General features: G+C 37.3%; 1 protein-coding gene across 2 annotated transcripts in view; it reads left to right on the top strand.

The window, feature by feature from the left end:
* Positions 1-22,707, top strand: part of IRAG2 (inositol 1,4,5-triphosphate receptor associated 2) — a 94,446-nt gene that overhangs the window by 34,204 nt on the left and 37,535 nt on the right. Inside the window, exons 17-21 of one of the 2 annotated variants that reach the window (XM_024129155.2) lie at positions 10,953-11,067; positions 11,494-11,656; positions 18,562-18,623; positions 19,713-19,790; positions 20,344-20,440. In XM_024129155.2, the coding sequence (XP_023984923.2) occupies positions 10,953-11,067; positions 11,494-11,656; positions 18,562-18,623; positions 19,713-19,790; positions 20,344-20,440 (515 nt within the window). Of the gene's footprint in view, positions 1-10,952; positions 11,068-11,493; positions 11,657-18,561; positions 18,624-19,712; positions 19,791-20,343; positions 20,441-22,141; positions 22,200-22,707 lie in introns of those variants that run through there. The other variant, XM_007101357.3, reaches the window with a different exon arrangement.

Raw genomic sequence — 22,707 nt, forward strand, 5'->3', positions numbered from 1 at the left:
ACGGGAGAGGTCGCAGCAGTGAGAGGCCCGCGTACCGCAAAAAAAAAAAAAAATAGTAAACTTTCAGGAGTTAGCTGTTTTCTGAGGAGAAAGCTTCCATTTGGGTGCAAGAGAAACAGACTCCAGTACTGAGGAATGGAAAGAATTGAGTGAGGCAACGAGAGGCCGTGAAAGAAAAAAAAAAAAAAAAAAAAAAAGGCTTTTGGAGGGCTTGGTGAGAAAAACATGTCATCATTTGTCCGTGCTTTTGTACATCCAAGTGCCACCTCTCTGCCAGATTTTTTTCCCCCTAAATGCTAGGAAATTATAGAAAATAGGACAGAAATCTCTACCTCCATGAAACTAACATCTATTAAGGGACACAGATAGTGAACAAACATTATAATTATATAATATAATCCCAGGGAGTAGTAAGTGATATGAAGAAAATTAAAGCAGGATAAGAAGACCAAGAATGACCAGGACCTAATTTTAGAAAGAATGGTCAGGAAGGGCCTGTTTGAGGAATGATAAATTGAGTAGATAAATGAAGTGAGAGAGTGAGCTATGTGATGATCTGGGGAGTGTTCTAGGCAGAGGAAATAGCTAGTGCACAGGCCCTGGGGTTGTAATGAGCTTGGTATGTTTGAAGAGCAGGAGGACGCCAGCATGACAGGGGTGGAATGAGTGCTGGGCGGTGGTAGGAGATGAGGTCAGAAGGATAGGCAGGGGTCAGGTCCACAGCCTTGCAGTTCATGTTTAGGAATTGGGGTTTTATTCTGAGTAGATGGGAAGCAATTGGAGGATTACAAGCAGCGAAGTAATATAACTTGTGTTTCGAAAAATCATTCTGGCTGCCATGTCGAGAATTGTCTATCGAGGGCAAGAGTGAAAGCAGTGAGACCAGTGAGAAGAGATTTTTTTCAATAACAGATCACCAATTAGAGATCCTGAAATCAATTTACTGGATTATGACCCACTTAAAAAAATATAAAAATATCAGAAGACATTATATATAGTAAGAGTAAGTAATATATCATAACATTTTTGTTTCAGCTAGGTATGTGTGTGTGTGTGCTTAGTTAAAATATAAAATATTTACTGAGTCATGGTCAAGAAAGCCCCTGAGATAAGTGCTATTGTAATAGTCCAGGTGAGGAGTATAATGTGAGCCAGGGTGATAGTTATGAAGGTGATATGAAATGGTTGGATTCAAACTATATTTTGAGGATAGATCAGATCTGACTTACTAGTGAATTAGATGTGGGAATTCAAGAAAGAGAATCATCCTGACTTAGGTGGTTTTGGTCTGAAAACTAGGTAAATGGAGTGCTAGATGGCAAAGTGTGGGGGAGACTCAGACGTGGCAGGAGTAAAAAATCAAGATTTAGCATTAGGACATGTTAGCAAGGAGAGCTGTTGAATTTAAACACACACGCACACCCAAACCTAAAGCTACTCTGCCTCTCAACATGATAATGAAAATCTCTACAGAAGAAAAATCTTTGAAGTTTCAACATTTGTTGACTATCTTTAATAAATGGTACTATCTAATTTTTTAAAGCTTTTTCTAAGGCTGCTGTGCTTCATAAAGTAAATAAATGTTATTGTCTTATAGGTACAAATACATATAAGTGATTAAAAGCTTTAGTATTATTAAGTATGGGTTTCTGTTGGCCCTTACAGTCCTTTTGCTTTCCCTTGAAAGATAATGGACACTCCTGATAGCTTAGACTATTCCCGGAAAAGATAAAAGTAGATAAAATTGATGTCTTAAAAAACAGAGGAGGTGATGTCAGCAAGAAGGTGGAATAGGAAGCACTGGACCCTCCTTCTCCCAATGGGTACACTGACTCAACAGTAATACATGAGCAAATTCCTTCTGTGAGAAACCCAGAAACTAATACTTAAGAGGCTCCTTCACCTTGGGTAACCATGATGGGTAACCAGCCACATCAATGATGGTAGGAAAATTCTAGATACCCTTGCACCATAATTCCTGCTCCTGGCCCAGTGTTATATGATCAGAAGGAACCCCCCAGCTCCTAGCTTTTTCCTGAATAAGGAAAGAGTTGGACTATTGTGCCCAACATTCCAACTTTGCTGAGGACTGCCCAAAATACCAGCTTCTGTCTCACCTGTCTCAGAATGAAGACAGAACTGGGTGTACTATAGACATCTGGGGGACACTGAGAACAAAGACAGTGGTTTGAATTGGCACTCCCCTAGCTAGTCCCTCCCGCTAGCTCAGCACAGAGTAAGCAGATGAAAAATTCCAGATCACAGCTTCTCCCTAGGGAAGGAAAGAGTTGGATCACACATCCAACATTCCAGCTATTCTGGGGGGTTCCTAAGAGACTGGCTTCTGTCACACCCATCTTAGAGTGATGATGGGACCCTTATACCCTGGATACCTAGGTTCCACTAAGAACAAAAATCATGGGTTGAACCAACATAAAGATTTGAGAGGCTCCTAGAATCTCTGCTCAAAGTGACTGGTAAGGAATTTTTCCTGTATAAGGCCAGTCTGCTAATACTGGGAGAGATGGGTCTTTTTTCTGATATGAAGATACCAATACAAAGAGTCAAGGAAAATGAAGACACAGGAAAATATGTCTCAAACAAAGGAACAAAATAAATCTCCAAAAACTGTACCTAATAAGACAGAGATAAATGATTTACCCCACAGAGAATTCAAAATAGCTGTCATAAAGTTGTTCAATGAGATCGGGAGAACAATGCATGAACAAAGTGAGACTGTCAACAAAGAGACAAAAAGTACCAAACAGAAATCTTGGAGCAGAAGAATCCTGAAAATTTTACCAGAAGAGTTCAATAGATGCAGAAGAAAAAAAAGTGAACTTGAAGAGAGGTCACTGAAAATTATCCAGTCAGAGGAGTAAAAAAAGAAAAAGAGAGAGAGAGAGAGAGAGAGGGGGGGAGAGAATGAACAGAGTGAAGAAAACTTAAGGGACTTAAGGGATATTATCAAGTAGACCAGTATATGTATTATGGGAGTCCCAGAAGGAGAAGAGAGAAAGAAAGGGACAAAAAGGTTATTCAAAGAAATAATGGCTGAAAACGTCCAAAATCTGGGGAAGGACACCCAGACCCAGGAGACCTAACAGATCTCAAATAAAATGAACCCAAAGAAATCCACACTGAGACACATTATAATCAAATTGTCAAAAGTCAAAGAGAGAATTTTGAAAGCAGCAAGCGAAGGGTTTTGTCAGGTACAGGGGAGATCTCATGACTTTCAGTGGATTTCTCAGCAGAAACCTTGCAGGCCAGAAGGGAGCGGGATTATATATATATATATATATATATATATTTTTTTTTTTTTTTTTTTTTTTTTTTGCAATACGCGGGCCTCTCACTGTTGTGGCCTCTCCTGTTGTGGAGCACAGGCTCCGGACGCGCAGGCTCAGCGGCCATGGCTCATGAGCCTAGCCGCTCCGCGGCATGTGGGATCTTCCCCGGACGGGGGCACGAACCCGTGTCCCCTGCATCAGCAGGCGGACTCTCAACCACTGCGCCACCAGGGAAGCCCCGGGATGATATATTTGAAGTACTGAAAGTAAAGAACTACCAACCAAGAGCACCATACCTAGCAAAACTAACTGTCCCTCACAAATGAAGGTGATATAAAGACTTTGCCATACAAACAAAAGTTGAGGGAGTTCATTACCACTAGGCCTGCCTTACAAGAAATGCTAAAAGGAGTTCTTCAAGTTGAAACAAAAGGACCTTAAACAGCAATATGAGAGCATATTAAAGTATAAGATTCACTGATAAAGGTAGATATATAGGCAAACATAGTAAATCACTTTTAATTCTAGGATAAAAGTTTTTAAAAAGTATTATAAACAAAAGTATAAAAACTTGTTAATGGTATACTGTATAAAAATATAAATTGTGACATCAAACATAAAATGGGAGGGCAGAGAGGTAAAAGTGTAGGTTTTTTGTATGTGATTGAAGTTAAGTTGTTATCAGCTTAAAATAGGTTACTATAACTGTAAGATGTTTTATATATGCCCCATGGTAACCATAAAGAAAATACCTATAAAAGATACACAAAAGAAAAAGAAAGGAATCAAAACATATCAATATTTAAAAAATCAATGAAACACAAAGGAAGACAGGAAAAGAGGAACAAAAGAACTACAAGACAGAAAACAATTAACCAAATGGCAATGGTAAGTCCCTCCCTATCAATAATTACTTTAAATGTAGATAGATCAAACTCCCAAATCAAAAGACATAGAGCAGACTGAATGGATTAAAAAACAAGACCCAACTATATTCTGTCTATGAGACTCATTTTTTGAAAAAATTTTTATTTGATATTGGAGTATGGTTGATTTTAAATGTTGTGTTAGTTTCATGTGTACAGCAAAGTGATTCAGTTAAACATATACATACATCCATTCTTTTTCAGATTCTTTTCCCATTTAGGTTATTACAGAATATTGAGTAGAGTTCCCTGTGCTATACAGTAGGTCTTTGTTGATTATTTTATATATAGTAGTGTATATATGTTAATTCCAAACTCCTAATTTATGCCTTCCCCCCACCTTTCCCCTTTGGTAACCATAAGTTTGTTTTCGAAGTCTGTGAGTCTGTTGCTGTTTTGTAAATAAGTTCATTTGTGACATATTTTTAGATTCCACATATAAGTGATATCATATGATATTTGTCTTTCTCTATCTGACTTACTTCACTTAATATGATAATCTCTAGGTCCATCCATGTTGCTGCAAATGGCATTATTTCATTCATTTTAATGGCTGAGTAATATTCCATTGTATACGTATACTGCATCTTCTTTATCCATTCATCCGTTGATGGACATTTAGGTTGCTTCCATGTCTTGGTTATTGTAAATAGTGTTGCAGTGAGCATTGGGGGGCCTGTATCTTTTCGAATTATGGTTTTCTCCAGATATATGCCCAGGAGTGGGATTGTTGGTTGAAATGGTAGCTCTATTTTAGTTTTTTAAGGCATCTCCCTACTGTTCTAAGAGACTCAGTTTAGATTTAAGAACACATATTGGCTGAAAGTGAAGGTGTGGTAAAAGGTATTATGTGCAAATGCTAATCAAAAGAGAACAGGGATGACTATACTTATGTCCAAAAAAATAGACTGTAAGTCAAAATCTGTCACAAGAGATAAAGAATATTATAAAATGATGAGTCAATTCACCAGGAAGATACAATTATAAATATAATTACACCCAATATCAGAGAACCTAAATATATAAAGCAAACATTGGCAGAATTAAAGGGAGAAATAGATAGCAATATAATGTCATTGTAGGAGACTTCAATACCCCACTTTCAATAATGGAAAGAACATTGAGACAGAAGATCAATAAGGAAACAGCACACTTGAGCAATACTATAGATACAATGGACCTAACAGACATATATAAAGCATTTCCACCAAATAGCTACAGAATATATTGATACATTCTCAGGTGCACCTGGAACATTCTCCAGAATAGATCACATATTGGGTCACAAAACAAGTCTTAACAAATTTAAGAAGATTAAAATCATACTCAGTATTTTTTTTCCAACCACAATAGAATAGAACTAGAAATCAGTAGCAGAAGGAAAAGTGGAAAATTCACAAATATATGTAGAAATTAAACAACATACTGCTGAACAACCACAAAAAAGAAATTAAAAGGGAGATCAGAGACTATCTTGAGACAAAAATGGGGACAACATACCAAAACTTAAGGCATGCAGCAAAAGCAGTACCAAGAGGGATGTTAGTATTGATAAATACCTACATTAAAAAGAAGAAAGATCTTGGGAGTTCCCTGGTGACCTAGTGGTTAGGATTCTGGGCTTTTACTGCCATGACCCAGTTTCAATCCCTGGTTGGGGAACTGAGATCTTGCAAGCTGCACAGCACAGCCAAAAAAAAAAAGAAGAAGAAGAAAGATCTCAAAAAACCTAACTTTACATCTCAAGGAACTATAAAAAAAAAAAAGAAAAAACTAAGTCCAAAGTAAGCACAAGGAAGGAAATAATAAAGATTAGAGCAGAAATAAACAAAATAGATAATATAACAACATTTTTAAAAATCAATGAAACTGGATTTGTTTGTTTTTGAAAAGATAAACATAATTGAAAATCTTTTGCTCGGCTGAGGAAAAGAGAAAACTCAAATGAGAAATGAAAGAAGAGACATTAAAATTGATGCCACCAGGGGGAAAATGGGACATAAGAGACTGCTGTGAACAATTATACAGCAATAAATTGGAAAACCTTGAAGAAAGGGATAAATTCCTAGAAACATACAACCTATCAAGACTGAACCAGGAAGAAACATAAAATCTGAACAGACTAATAACTAGTAAAGAGATTGAAGCAGTATTAAAAAAACTCCCAACCAGTAAAAACCCAGGACCATATGACTTTACTGGTGAATCACCAAACATTAAAAGAAAATTAATGTCAGTCCTTCTGAAACAGTTTCAAAAAATTGAAGATGAGGGATCACTTCCTGGTTCATTTTATGAGGGCAGCATTATTCTGACACCAAAACCAAAGACACTACAAGAAAACTATTCATCCTTGATGAATATAGATACAAAATCCTCAACAAAATACTAGTAAACCATTTTAAACAGCCCATTAAAAAGTTGATACTCCTGGGCTTCCCTGGTGACACAGTAGTTGAGAGTCCGCCTGCCGATGCAGGGCACACGGGTTCGTGCCCTGGTCCGGGAAGATCCCACATGCCGCGGAGTGGCTGAGCCCGTGCGCCATGGCCGCTGAGCCTGTGCGTCCGGAGCCTGCGCTCCACAATGGGAGAGGCCACAACAGTGGGAGGCCCGCGTACCCATAATAGACAAAAAGTGGAAACAGCTCGAATGCTCATCAGCTGATGAATGAATAAATAAAACGTTGTGTGCTTACAATTCAACAATCAGAAGAAACGAAGTGCTGATGCAAGCTACCACAGACAGACCTTGGAAACATCAGGTTACGTGAGAGAAGCCAGTCACAAAAGACCACGCTAAAGAATTCTGTTTATGTGAAATGTTCGGAGTAAGACAAATCTATACAGAAAGCAGACTTGTGTGGCAGTCGTTTTGTGATGTACAGAAATATCAAATCACTATATTGTCCACCAGGAACTAGCATAGTGTTGCAGGTAAATTATACTTCAAAAAAAACCAAAAGAGAAAAAAAGATCAGATTGGTGGTCACCAGAGGTGGAGGGGAGGAGGAGGAATTGGATGAAGGTAGCCAAAAGGTACTAACTGCCAGTTATAAGATAAATAAGTACTAGAGATATAACGTACATGATTAATATAATTAAAACTGCTGTGTGTACATATGAAATTTGTTAAGAGAGTAAGTACTAAGAGTTCTCATCACAAGGACAAAAATTTTTTTCTATTTCTTTAATTTCATATCTATATGAGACGACAGGTGTTCACTAAACGTATTGTGGTCATTTCAGGATGTATGTAAGTCACATCATCATGCCCAACACCTCAAATTCACAAGGCCCGCGTACCGGAAAAAAAAAAAAAACCAGAAAAAAAAAAAAAAAAGTTGATACTCCATGACCAAGTGAGATTTATCTCTGGGATAGAAGATGGTTCAACATATGAAAATCAATTAATATGATACACCACATTAACAAAATGATGGATAAATAGCACATTATCATCTAAATTGATGCAGAAAAGCTTTTGATAAGATTCAACACCTTTCATGATAAAAATATTCAAAAAACTAGAAATAGAAGGAAACTACCTCAACATAATAAAGGTCGTATGCGAAAAGCCCACAGCTAACATCATACTCAATGGTGAAAGACTGAAAGCTTTTGCTCTAAGATGAGAAACAGCTCAAGCATGTTTGTTCTCACCACTTCTATGCAACATAGTACTGAAAGTACTAGCTTGAGCAATTAGGCAAGAAAAAGAAATAAAAGGCATCCACATTGGAAAGGAAGTAGTAAAATCATCTCTGTTTGGAGATGACATGATCCGTATATAGAAAGACTCCACAAAAAGCAGTAAGAACTAACAAACGAATTCAGCAAAGTGGCAACATACAAAATCAACATACAAAAATCAGTTGCATTTTTATACACTAATAATAAACTTTCTGAAAAGGAAACTGAGAAAACAATCCTATTTAAAATAGTATCCAAAGAGTAAAATAAGAATAAACTTTAAGGAGATAATGACTTGCATACCTAAAACTATAAAACAACACTGAAATAAATTAAAGAAGATGCAAATTAATGGAAAGACATCTTGTGTTTATGGATTGGAAGACTTAATGTTGTTAAGATGTCCGTACTACCCGAAACAATCTACAGATTCAATGCAATCTCTACCAAAATTCAAATGACATTTTTTTACAGTAATAGAAAAGAACAATCCTAATATTCATATGGAACTACAAAGGACCAAAACAATCTTGAGAAAGAAGAACAAAGCTGGAGGTATCACACGTTTTGATTTCAAAATATATTACAAAGCTACAAACCAATGGAATAGAATAGAGTGTCCAGAAATAAACTCTCACATGTATGGTCAACTGATCTTCAAGTAGGGTGCCAAGAATATACAATGGGGAGTGGATAGTTTTTTCAACGAATGATACTGGGAAGACTGGATATCCACATGCAAAAGAATAAAGATGAAACCTATCATACACCATATACAAAAATCAACTCAAAATGGATTGAAGACTGAAACATAAGGCTTAAAACTATAAAACTCCTAGAAGAAAACTTAGGGGAAAAGCTTCATGTCATTGGTCTTGGCAATACTTTCTTGGTTATGAAACCACAGGCACAAGCAACAGAAGAAAAAATATGCACATAGGTCTACATCAGACTAAAAAGCACACAGCAAAGGATTTAACAGAGTGAAAAGGTAACCTATTGAATGGGGGAAAATATTTGCAAACCATATATCTGAAAAGAGGTTAATATTCAAAATATAGAAGGAACTTCTACAACTCAATAAAAATCCTCAGTTTAAAAATGGGCAAAAGAATTGAATAGACATTTTTCCAAAGAAGATATAAAATTGGCCAACAAGTACATGAAAAGATGTTCCACATCACTAGTCATCAGGGAAATGCAAATAAAAACCACAATGAGTCATTCACAATGATGAATGAATCACACCTGTTAGGAAAGCTATTATAAAAAAAAAACCCAAAAGATACCAAGTGTTGGCAAGGGTGTAGAGAAATTGAAACCCTTGTATACTGTTGGTAGGAATGTAAAATGGTGCAACTGCTATGGAAAACAGTTTGGAGGTTCTCAAAAAAATTAAAAATAGAACTACCATATGATCCAGCAATCCCACTTCTGGGTATATATCCAAAAGAATTCAAAGTAAAATCTCGAAAAGATATCTGCACACTCATGTTCATTGCAGCATTAGTCATAATAGCTGAGATGTGGAAACAATCTAAATGTTCATTAAGGATGAATAAATAAAGAAAATATGGTATATACATACAATGAAATATTATTCAGCTTTAAAAAAAAGTTTTTGAAAGCTTTTCGAAAAAGAAAGAAATTTTGCCACATGTGACAACGTGGATGAATCTTGAGGATATTATGATAAATGAAATAAACCAGTCAGAGAAGGACAAATACTGCATGATTCCGATTACATGAGGTATTTAAAATAGTCAAACTTACAGAAGTAGGGAGTAGAATGGTGGTTTCCAGGGCCTTGGGAAGGGGAAATGGATGGTTGTAATTCAACAGGTATAAAGTTTCAGTTACACAAGATGAATAAGTTCGAGAGACCTGCTGTACAACATTGCACTTAGAGTTAACGGTACTGTATTGTGCACTTTAAAGTGTTAAGAGGGTAGATCTCAAGTTAAATGTTCTTAACCACAATTAAAAACAAAAAAGAAAAAACTGACTACATGCTGTTGAACAGTGCTCAGTAGAACGTGTGTTTAGGTTGTTTTTACTTTTGGTTAGAGTTTTGTTTGTTGGCTTACCATAGTGGTAAAGCATTCTCTGAAACCATCCTTGTCTCTCATATGGTCCTTCTTGTAATCAGGGCTGGATTTATGTCAATGTTCAAAGGGATTCTGACTATGTATTAACATTTGAGAGGTATGCACAAGGCCTAAACCTGACGATGTCTTCCTCACTGCTTTGAAACTCCCAAAGGTTCTCATTCATTTGAGCTAAGGTCCTTATTCAGGTCAAGCTGTTTCCAGATAGCCATCGATATATTGATACATGGCATGGTTTAAATAATCTCATCAGCTAACAGATGCATTTTTATATTTTTGGGGGATTAGGGTTGGATCCAAAACAGAAGTAACATAACAACACTAGGAGATTTGGGGTGAGGAAGAAAGGGAGGGGAAAGGCTTTAGAAAAGAGAGGACTGCAGTGGAAATACTAACAGCTGACTTTTGTCCGTTCTTGGGAGCAACCCTTCCTGTGCTCATGACACATAGTTATACCATGACTGACAATTCTTAAGGAGAAAGGCTAAGGTCAGGAAACAAAGTGCTTATTTCTTTTTCTCTCTCTTTTTTCTTTTCCCTTCTTCACTTTTCCTTTCCTTTCCTTTCATTTTTTTTTTTTTTGAAAAAGCTAGCTGTGATATGTAAATATGGCCCCTGTCACAGTGACCTTATTGTAGTGCCAATGTAGCTAAGTACTATGAATGTAGCTTGTGGGGAACTGAATATTCCAGTGTAGAATAGGAAACTAAATGTTATTATCTGTAAAGTGAGGTTATCAGACTAAGTGATCAATATGATTGCTTTAATTAAAATTCTATATTTGTGAAGCATTTATCTATATGTAAATACTTGCACTTTTTCCTCTCATCTCTGAGGAAGTATATTAAGTTTGAATTTGTCATAACTTCCAAGGGGGTGACTCTTAGTTGAAATGTCACTGACAGCTTGTGGTTTGGACTTTTTTTTAACTAGGCAGAAACAACTAGAAGCCATCACACAACTGCAAGAGGATGCTGTCAACCAGGAAGCCATCCTCAGGAAGAAGGTCCAAGAAGCCAGCCAATGGTTGGAGGGGGCAGAGGAGCAGGTAGGGTGGCCTTTGCCTACATTATATGCACAGGAAGTCTCCTCAGATGTCCTTAAAACCCTGAAGTAAAAATGGAGGAGGAACCAAAAAAACAAAGAGGAACTGCGAAGTTCAGTGCCTCTAGACTAGCAGTGAGCGGAGGAAGTAAAGGGGGAGTTGTAAGAGGCGGTGTCAACAGCCTGCTGATGAAAGAGGCAACTTTGCAGAAAGAGGCGACTTGACATACCAGGACTTTTGCCGCTGTAGAAATAGCTCAGGCATACGAAGCCCATGCAAACACAGAATTGCAGAAGTTCAGTGGAGGCTTATCACTTCCCTGAGAAGAAAAGCACATTTTCAGTTTCGTGTGCATAATAAGAGTGAGTGCTCAATTGCTTTCTTTCCCGGCCACCCTGCTAAAATCCAGCATTAACTGTCGGTATCCAGGTGGAGGATGGAGATCAGGCAGCCCACTCTGCCAGGGAAAGAGCTAAGCCTTTGCTGCGTAAATTAGAGGAAGCAATTTCGGATCAACGAAATCTCCAGACTATAAATACTGAGTTAGTGAACACTTGCCAGACACTTGAGCAGAAGACAAGAAAACCGAAAAGTGAGTAGCAAGTATTTGTTATGTCTGAATTCAGTCCGCTCTGAGGACTGAATATTACTGAGGACTGTAATATTATTACAGTACTATTACATATTACTGAATTCATGGCGATGAAATGGCTCCAGAAGCAGTGTTATGGGCTTCCAGAGAGATCTGCCTAGTGGCTAGGTGGATGGATTTAACCATTAACTTTCCCTTTTGGTTGTCTCTTACAAGCTGGATTTTTCCATGACTGTTATTTCTTTAAAAATTAAACAAAACCTCTCAATATCTGTAAAAGTAAACATGGAAAAAAATCTTGTATGCGTGAGATAGTTGAACTTGCAAATTGTTTACATATTCTACTCTGACTTTATTAGCTGGTTTGTACCCATCATATGGTAGAAGAGGCCCTGCCTCTCTATTTTCTTTTAAGCAGTAATTTTAGAGTTGAGCAAAATACTTATGAATTTAATGTGTATCAAAATATTATATATGTGTGAAAATTCTTTTAAAATGTTGTGTTCTTCACCTATATATTTTACTTTAAAAACTGCAACATTTGCCATTTTACCTGAAAGTAGATAAGCGTTTACTGAGGTGAGAAGACGATTGTCAAACTACAAATGTCAGATTATTTTTAAGCTTATTTTATTCTAGAAACATGGTTCAGTAAAAATGAAGCTTATTTATCAGACAACTGCTTTTGTTCAGCCAGCTTCTCGTTCTAGCAGTATAAAGGTTCTTTTTATAGAAAGTTATTGGTTTGGGTAATAACTAAATATAAGCTTAAGGTAAGCTAGTGATGGAAATTTTCAGACTTGTGTTTGTTTTGGATTTATTGTACCCTTCTACTGTTATCTGAGAAAGCTGTTTAAGAGTTTAAAGGAATTGGCTAGTTCTAAAATAGCAGTGGTTATTCAACACTTTATTATTTCTAAGCCTTGTAGAACTTGATCATTTTCAATAACAGTAAGTGTCATTTTACTCTGCTTCACTCTGTCAGACAATGCAAAGCATGCCTTAAATTACATAATCTTTATGCTATTTTTTTGTATTGCTCAGAGGGCATTGGAGAAGGTCCCCTTGTGATTAGAGTTGTTAATTTTGAGCCATGAACATGCCTTCATTAAGGCATTCCAAATTTGGTTTATGGTGTGTTTGCTTTAGACACTGTGCTTAGAGGCCTAATCTTTTGATCCAGTTATTTTTATCCTTTGCTTAAATCAATATTATACCCCATAGTTTTATAAAACAAAGAATTTATCCCCTCCTCCAACCTACTATGGTTTTGTAGTACCTTCTTGGAAAAGTCAGCTTTTGTAACTTATTCCAAAATATACATTCTCAATATTATGAACTTGCTAGTGTCTTCCCAGTCTATCCTCAGGGGATAATTGGTCCTAATATCATTTAAAATAGAATATGAAAGCTGCCCTATGTTGAATGCATGTATTTTTTTCTGGCTGGATAAAGTAGGGTGGATGCTTCCTTTCTGTCCTGAATTGCTCACAATCTGCCAGGCTTTATTAGCTCCTTTACTTGTTAGTATCTTTTGCTGCCCAAAGAAGGCATACCTATCAAAATTTTGCTCTTAAGACCCTTTGCTTACGAAGATCTTTCTAATAATGCCCTTAAAAATCAACCTTTACAAGAAGAGGGAAATTTGGGTAGCACATATTTTCAAATAGTCTATAGAGCAGATTTTCCTGATAGACTGTGAACAAATGTCAACAAGGTAGGACAGTTATAACACAAACACATCCTCACACATTCCACCATGACCACTGCCATCACATAATGTTTGAATTCTGAGTCAGACATTTGAATTCTGAGTCAAACAACCAAACTATTTAAATCCATTTAGTTCTTGTGAAACTTTCCGGTTAGCTTCATAAATTCATTAAGTGTTATGGCAATTGCTTTCTGCTGCATCTAAGACAGGTTCATTAGCAAGCTGTGTGAGGATGCAGTTGTTGTGTCCAAATGTTTAGGTCAATGACAATGTTCACAAACTGGAAGTAGGAAGTTGCTTATGACATTTGATGAGATACCTGAATTTAATGTTGAATAAATAATATTGTTCAAGTTTTCAATTGCCATCAGGACTGGACTGATTTATGAGGTAATTAGTATGCATGCTTGCCCCCCTGAAATGCGCCATTAGAACTACTAAATTTCTTGAATGGTAACATATATTTTCTTTCTTCTGCTTCTTCCTATGTATCAAAGTATCTTAACAACGGCAGCAGTGCATATGTAAATGAATGTTTGCTTTAAAAAGGAATAAAGCTTCTTAGATCTAGGGTATGCATGCAACATATTAGGGTGAATCCAATGTGCAGGAAACATAGACTAAATGATCTAATCCAAGCTATCACTCCTTTAGTATTCATCCTTTTTTACCCTTATCTACATAAAATCTTCATTGACTTGCTCATTCAACAGACAATGAGTGAAACGGTAAGTATTTCCTTTAGAAACCATAAATATTTCTTTGGGGAGAGAGCCTGAGAAGCTCCTGTATATTATAATTCCTTATTTGAACATAGTATCTGATATGAACTCTATAGTTTAGAGAAGGCTTTCACCTAGGTGAACTCACTGGAAACTCTCTTCTAGCTTGCTATTCTTAGCGTGGAGGGCATGATGTGTGGGGCAGATAACAGCCTACGGCTTTGAGGATGAATGCAAGATGAGAGCCACATGTCCTGAGCAGTCAGTACACAAGAGGAAAATGAGACAGGAAGGGGATGCAGGTGATGGAGACACTTAAACATAGGTGTTGGGTTGAGCACCAAGGACAGAACCAAAGTCAAATACAGCTTGCTGGACAGCTGTGATGGGATGGGGGCCTACATTTTCCCAAATGAAAGATGCAGGTATGGATGAAATAATTTAGGAGAAAGTATTGCACAAAGATAAAGAGCATGGGATTTGAGGTTAAACAAACCTAGATTCTAAGTCTACAAAAGACTTTGATAAAGTTGGGCAAACCTCTTTCCCTCTCTGAGCCTCAGTATCTTCTTCCAGAAAATGCCAGAGTTGTTAATTTACAAATAACGTAACAAATGCAAACAGTAGCTAATGCTTGGCCATACTGGGTACAGTCTGTTCTGCTAGAGTATGTTTCTATCACGTAAACTATCTCTTTCACGATTGACAAATGGGTGAAGACGTGTAAGGATAATATGGGCATTTCATTCACAATTTTCCTGGGAATAGGACCTGGATTGGTAGGAATAGAACTATAACCTTCAGCAGGAGAGGATTAAAAACCAGGGTCTGCACCTGGGGGCCTCCCTCCCGGAGACGCGCCATCCCAGCCCCGCAGAGCTCCGTTTTGCGGCAGGTTGTATTCCTGCCTGCGTTGCTGTAGCAGCCCCACTGCCTCAGAGTTCCATTTCCATCTGCATTTTCTCAGCACCCCACCAGCACTGTGCCATTTAAAGTGTTACCAGCATTTCCACTCCATTGTTTTTGTGCATTTCTAGGATCCTGGGAGTCAGCCTTTAGCCATTTTAAGTTGCGTGTCTCAGTGATCCATGTTATCTTCCTAAGTGCTACTAATAATTGTGCTTGTTAGTGCTCTGGTTACAATGTTGCATATACATTTTTAGTGGCCTCTTCCTAACCCTATTTATTTTATAAGCCCCATTATTTTCGTTCTTGTTGTTTTTAAATTCTTTGTTATTGATGAGTAATTAACATATCATAAAACGTTCAGATCTTAAGTGTACAGTCGAACCAGTCTGACAAATGCACATGGAAACACAGAACTTCTGTAACCCCAGGAAGTTCCCCGGCGCTACTTCCCAGTTACTCCCCACTTCTACTTTCACCACCACAAGGAGCAACCACTGATCTGATTTCTATCACTGGTGGGTTAGTTTAGGCTGTTCTAGAATTGAGTTATACAGTAGATACTTTTGTGTATGTCTGCGTGTGTTTCCTTCAGCGTAGTATTTATCTGTGTTGTGTTTATCAACGGGATGCCCTTTTCATGGTTGAGCCACATTTCTTTGTAAGAACATTCCACGATTTGATTATCTTTCCTCCTGTTATCGGACATCTAAATTATTGGGTTGGCCAAGGTAATTTTCCATAATCTTATGGAAAAACCCGAACGAACTTTTCTGGCCAACCTAATATTTACAGTTTTAGGGAGAAAGCTGCTATGAACATCTGTGTATAGGTCTGTGTGTGGACCTGTGTTTTTGTTTAACCTAGGATAAATATCTAGGAGCATTGATATTAGATCATAGTAGAGCTGTAATTCTAACTTTTTAAGAAACTGCAAGCAGTTTTCCATAGAGTTTGTAGCATTTCACACTCCTCGCATCAATGTGTGGGAGTTTCAGGTATCCACAACCCCAGCGTTTGGTGATGTCAGTCTTTTTCATTTTCTCTACACGACTGAGTATCTCACTGTGATTTTAATTTGTTGGGCTGATTGGCCATTGTATATCTTCTATGTGAAGTATCTAAGTCTTTTGCCCTTTTTCAAATTAGGTCACTTGTCCTTTTGTTACTGAGTTGTAGGATTTCTTTTCTTTATATATTTTGGATACAAGAACTTTGACAGATATGTGTGTTGTGAATTATTTTCTTCTAGTCTATGGATTTCAATGAACTTTAATATTTGTAATGCACAATTCTATAGAACATTGAGTAACACATTATATTACAGTGTTAGGAAGTCCATAATCCATAAACGTCAACCCTTATTGATACCTAACATTATTACAGCTCAATATCATGGTTTTGATTTTCAGCAGCCAATTAATCGCAGGGCCTTTGCCTGAAAGCTTTAGTGCATAGTCATTTAGAAAGTTGTTTTATCTCAGCTTCCTTCAAAGAAAATGTATCCAAGACAACTGGTCTCATCCTACATCACAGATGGCAACAGCAGGGGAAACAGTGGCCATTGTTTTACTTGCTTCCATGTGAAACCTAAATGTCCTAGAGACATGGCAGGTCCAACTCCAAACACATAAAGAAGAATGCAAAGGTACATGCAAATTAATGTCATAAACCAGCTTGTTTTGCCTTATGAAACATATGAAAATAGTTGCTACCCATTGCACAAAACATCTGTTGAAATGAGGTTTACAACTTGGAACTTGTTTTGAGATGGACTATTTCTAAAAATCAAGATTGCCTGGTGGGAAAGCAGATGGGCAATTTAGACAGTCTTATACTAACTCATTATTTCTTCTGAACACAAGCTTAATTTGGAAATTCAAAGACAGTGTTTTGAGATACACAACTTCAGAAGCATAATGTTGGCCACTTCTGAAAACTTTGCTGTTGCTCAGATATAGGTCAGGAGGAGGACAGAGCCTTATTTCTTAATACAGTTAACACAGAGAATTTTTAAAAAACTGAATCTTTACTAGAGTTCTAAGTATTAAGAGTTTAATTTTTTAAAATTACTTACATATGTTAGAAGTAGTTTAAAAATATATTTTCCTCCTTGTGGGCCTCATAAACACTGTCTAGCTTAGTTGGGAAATGTTATTTTTACAAAAAAATATTCTTACAAAATAAATTTTATATGGGTAATTTTCCACATCATTGAAGCTTTTCAAGCTTTTTACCCTGAAAAATATTTATAATTAGATTCTGTAATTTCCACATGTATTAGCGTTATTTTCATGGCTCAGAATTTCTTCAGGCTACTGAGATATAAAACTGTTGGTCTTTAAAATAAGAAGCACCAGATTTCTATGTGTTTTGGACACCAGAGTATCTGCTGTTAATTTTCCTGGCTGTTAGCGGTTTTTTTTTTTTTTTTAAGTGGCAGCTATTAATACACCTCCATCTAACAGAGCTTCGTACCCTCATTTAATTTTTGTTTTTAATCATCTGTGGGCTGAGAAAACAGTCAAGCTTGTGAGAATTATGTATAACTTCAGAGCCCACTGTTTGAGTGAAGTGTGAGGATCTGCCACGTGAATAAAGGGCATGGATATCAACATCTATTTTGGTTGTTCCAAAGATTTCAGCCTATTTTCTGGTTCTTGGCTATCTTTCAAAGGGTATAGATTGTCAAATAAGTAATATGTTGCTATTTAACTTAAGTTAAATAGGTATTTTTATCACTTTCATTATTCCAGAGAGGACAATTTGGAAGTTACTGGGAAGCAGATTTCAGTTAAGTAGAGAGACAAATATTTTTAATTTCACAAAAGAGTATAGTGAATGGAACACTGTCCTGTGAGTCTGATCTCAGCTCCACGAATAACCATTTATCCACTTAAATCTTCTGGACATCAGCGTCTTCATGATCCCAGACCTACTTGTAGGAATCTGGGATTCTATGGCTCCATTTGCAGGGCTTCCATTGCTTGTAGCTCAAGCAGAGGCTTATTGAAGAGACGATTTCCCCATGGGTAGGAGGTTGGACGGAGTGACCTCTGAGGTGTATTCCCTTTTTAGCATGAATAATTCTGTGACTCACTTCTAGAAGATAATTCACTTGCATCTATCAAGGTTAATTTTAAATACTCAAGGGCAATAATGGTTTAGTTGCTCCTACCTGTTTTGTTTCGGCTTTCCCGTTTTCACGAGTCATGAGAACGTCATTCTCAGAAGCCGTTGTTTTCTCTTTCCTTTCCTCAGGCCTCAAATTGAAAGCTGTTAAAAGTTTATGAAATGGGACTTTCCTGGCGGTCCAGTGGTTAAGACTTCACCTTCCAGTGCAAGGGGTTTGGGTTCCATCCCTGGTGGGGGAGCTAAGATCCCACATGCCTCGGTGCCAAAAAACCAGAACATAAAACAGAAGCAATATTGTAACAAATTCAATAAAGACTTTAAAAATGGTCCACATCAAAAAATCTTAAAAAAAAAACTTTACAAAATGAACTAAGGGAAAAGGAGGTTACAAATTGTCATATTAAGCTGGTTTTAAATTCTCTTTATAGCAACAATTGAGTCACTAAGAAAGAAGTTAATTAAAGGACAACTCCATGGCTTGCTGTTTCAGGTAAAAAGCAAACAAAAAGACCCAAACCTCTGTGATATGTGTTTACTGTTGGGAAGTTGTCCAGTTGGTGTAAGATTTTGAAGCTAAGTTATAATATATAATAATTTTAGTCATAAAATTAAACAATCAAGTTAGAAAAGATGCTCTGGTAGACTTTGTTTTCTTATGCACTGAAAGCATTTAGCAAAACAGGAGGGGAGAATGCACATGTGTGAGTGGCTCCTAATAACATCTTTCAGAGAGGAAGCATTTCAGAACTGTATCTATTAGCAAAGGGCCAGTTTGCTAGTCTTAGGCACCTCCTTTCTGAGACTCTTGAGTGGGCTTTGATGGTTGCTGTCTCTTTTCTCTCCTATTTGAATTAAACTTTCAACTCCTTTCTGTCTGGATATCTCAAGATATCCATGGTACAGTTGAATGTATTTCTTTCCCTTTTGACACTTGGTGAATTTCTCCTTTCTGTTCATAAATGAGGAACATAAGGAACAGCAAGGTTGGCACTGGAGGGAAGGGGCTGGAGGAGGAAAGAGAGAAGGGTGATATTTGCATGTATCTGTTTCTAGGGCATAATGCAGGCACATCTGTTTAAGCAGAAAAAAAAATATTCATGTAGGAGATTAAGCTAGGCAGAGTGCCTAAAAAGCCCCTTACAATAAGTTGAACTGGAAAAATCTCCATAATCATCTCAAGAACACCAATTTTCTATTATAATGTAACTGATAGACATGTATCTACCTCTTGGACAAAAGTCGCAATTTTATTGCTGTAAAATTTTCACAGACAGCATTTTCACTCTCTGAGTTATGTCTCCAACAAGCTTCTTTGGTCTCTGCTTGAAGATTTCAGTGACAAAGCCATTCAATTTCCTGTTCCTGATCTTTGGATTTCATTCCTAGAACAAGTAATGGGAAAAATGCAGTGAGAGGTTTACCATTACAAAGTTGTTCCCTTAATGTAAAATACAAGATAAAGAACTAGTCAATTTTCTCCTTCTCAGGTAGTATCACAACTTAGATCTAATGTAGTTTGTATCTGTCACTCTCCCATCATTCTGTCTTTGAATGCACTCCACCATTTTTCTCATGACAGAGCTGTTTAGATGAGGAATTTCCTCACTACGATCCCTTGTCCCGCACAGATAGAATTCAACCTCTCCAGGAACAATTGGTGAGTTTAAGCTTTTTTAAACTATTTAAGTGCCATTTGTGAATCTACTACTATGCCAAAATAGAAAGTTAAGTCCAAGTTAGAGTTCTAAGCTATACTGATTTTCTTGAGAGGGTATCAGACAAAGCAAGATACCTATTTTTTTCTTTATCATGTGCACACACACAATTTTGATAGGCCCTAGGAAATGGTACTATTTAAAACTTTTTGATTTTGGTATCATGAAGAAGAATTATATAACTAAACTTGCCCCTCACTCATATTTCTTTCCTCAAAGCCTTTGTTTATATGAAAGTGTTGATTATTGGAAATTGATGTTATCTTTCTGTTAAATTATTGAAGAGTGATTTTTAATAAGAATTACATTTTTACTTATAAGGTATGTACCTTTTGATCCAAAGCATGAAAACTTTGTTACTTGATGTCATTTATTTTCTTCTCAAACTCTCTTGCGGGAGAACAGTGATATTCTTTCTAATTTTGGAGATGAAGAGAGATTATGAAATATGTTACAGCCCTTTGGAAAGCTAATAGTACTTGATTTTCTGTTCAGAAGCAGTGTTGCCATAAACGATATAGTGGTCAAGAAGCAAGAATACATCAGCTACCCCTGACCTTCAGACATACATGCTGGTACACACATCTGCTGGGTAAGCATGGATAGACCCTTTCCTATACCCTGTCAGACGCAGCTGGGGGTGGGGTTCTTCTTGAGAGGGAAAATAATTAATCACAATTATATAGCAAAGGTTGAAAACTTAGATGTTTATTCCTGAATTCAGTCAGTCAACTTATATTTGACCACCTACTCTGTGCAAGGCACTATTTTATGTATACTAGAGAGTAAGTCCTAAAGTAGCTCACAGATTATTAAGGAAGTAAGATCTGGGTTCAGAGAAGGCTCTGTAGAAGAAATGAGTGTTGAACCAGGCATGGAAAGACGGGCTGCATTTGGAAAAGCAAAAAGCATGGGAAAAGTATTCCAACTGGGGAGAATGACATGAGGTGGAAAAAAAATGCAAAAGTTTTAAGTGCTTGGAGAAGAGTCCATCCTGGTTAAGTCACTGTGGATATAAGAGGGCTTGGGTCAGGATGGGGTAGAATTTAAGTTTGGAGCATGTTGTAGGTCACATCATGGACTATTACTTAATGCCAGTCTAAGGAGAATGAACTTTATCTTAGGAAATGCTGAAAGTGGTGGCATCTCTCATCACAACCTGGACGTGCTTGAAAGCAAAAGTTAATGGTTGGTTCCGAAATGACAAAAGAAACGGGATGATTATCAAAATAAATTTAAGAAGGAATAAAAAGCAAGTAGAGTGATTTGTGGATCGTTTCAACTAGAAGAGAGAAAACTGCTACCACTACTAACAAGTGGCCAGTTTGTGTCAGACAGTAGATGAGTGCTTTATAGAGACGATTTTACTCACACTAACTCAGTGATACTAACAGTACTATGGCAACACTGAAAGAGTGCCCGCTATGTGCCAGGCACAGTTCTCTGCTCTCAAAACTGTATGTTCACGTACCTGTTAATTCATTTAATCCTCAACATATCCCTGCGAGGTAGATGCTAATGTAATTCCCATTTTAAAGATAAGGAAGCAGGAGCACTGAGTAATTTGCCTAAGGTCATGTGGCACTTTAAAAAAAATTATTTATTTATTTATTTTTGGCTGCATTGGGTCTTAGTTGTGGCACGCAGGATCTTTCGTTGCAGGGCGCGGGCACCTCATTTTGGCATGTGGGCTTCCCTTCAGTTGTGGCGCGTGGGCTCAGTAGTTGCGGCGTGCGGGCTTAGTTGCCCCGAGGCATGTGGGATCTTAGTTCCCCAAGTAGGGATCGAACCTGAGTCCCCTGCATTGGAAGGTGGATTCTTAACCACTGGACCACCAGGGAAGTCCCCGTGTGGCACTTTATATGTGAGTAAACTGAGACTCAGAGTTGGTTTAGTTATTTATCCGAGATCACATACCTGGTATGTGTCAGGGTCAGGATTTGAACTAAAAATTGTGATTAATTCCAAAGCCTATGTTTTTTCTATTAAATTCTGCTGCTTCTTATACTCAGAAAAACATAACAAGACAGTTTCCTCAAAAAAAACATTGTCACCCTATTTCTTGCACTCTTCAGTGGTTTACAATTACAATGTCGAACTGTTTTTCTCTTTAGGAGTTGGTAAACTGTTTCTGTAAAGGGCCGGATAGTAAATATTTGAGGTTTTGCAGGCTGTACGGTTTCTGCAGCAGCTACTCAGCTTTGCTGTTGTAGCCCACAAGCAACCTTGGATGATACTGAATGAATGGGTGTGTCTGTGTTCCAATAAAACTTTATTTACAAAAACAGGAGGCTGGCTGGATTTTGCCCCCTGGCAGCAGATTGTTGTTGACCCCTCTAGTTGCTTACTAGGTAAGGGTTTCTGTTTCCCCTCCTTCACCCCTACCCCCTGCTTAAAAAAAGAAATGACATTTCTACCCCTCATAACTAGGCATCAAAATTTAGGGGGTGGGGGGTTGTAATGTTAAAATGTTAATTGAATAGATAAAGAAGATGTGGTACATATATACAATGGAATATTACTCAGCAATAAAAAGGAACGAAATTGGGTCATTTGTTGAGACGTGGATGAATCTAGAGACTGTCATACAGAGTGAAGTAAGTCAGAAAGAGAAAAACAAATATCATATGTTAACGCATATATATGGAACCCAGAAAAATGGTACAGATGAACCGGTTTGCAGGGCAGAAATTGAGACTCAGACATAGAGAACAAACGTATGGACACCAAGGGGGGAAAGCGGTGGGTGGTGGTGGTGGTGTGATGAATTGAGTGATTGGGATTGACATGTATACACTGATGTGTATAAAATGGATGACTAATAAGAACCTGCTGTATAAAAAAATAAATACAACAAAA

The sequence above is a fragment of the Physeter macrocephalus genome, chromosome 6, assembly GCF_002837175.3.
Source record: "Physeter macrocephalus isolate SW-GA chromosome 6, ASM283717v5, whole genome shotgun sequence".
Lineage (NCBI taxonomy): Eukaryota > Metazoa > Chordata > Mammalia > Artiodactyla > Physeteridae > Physeter > Physeter macrocephalus.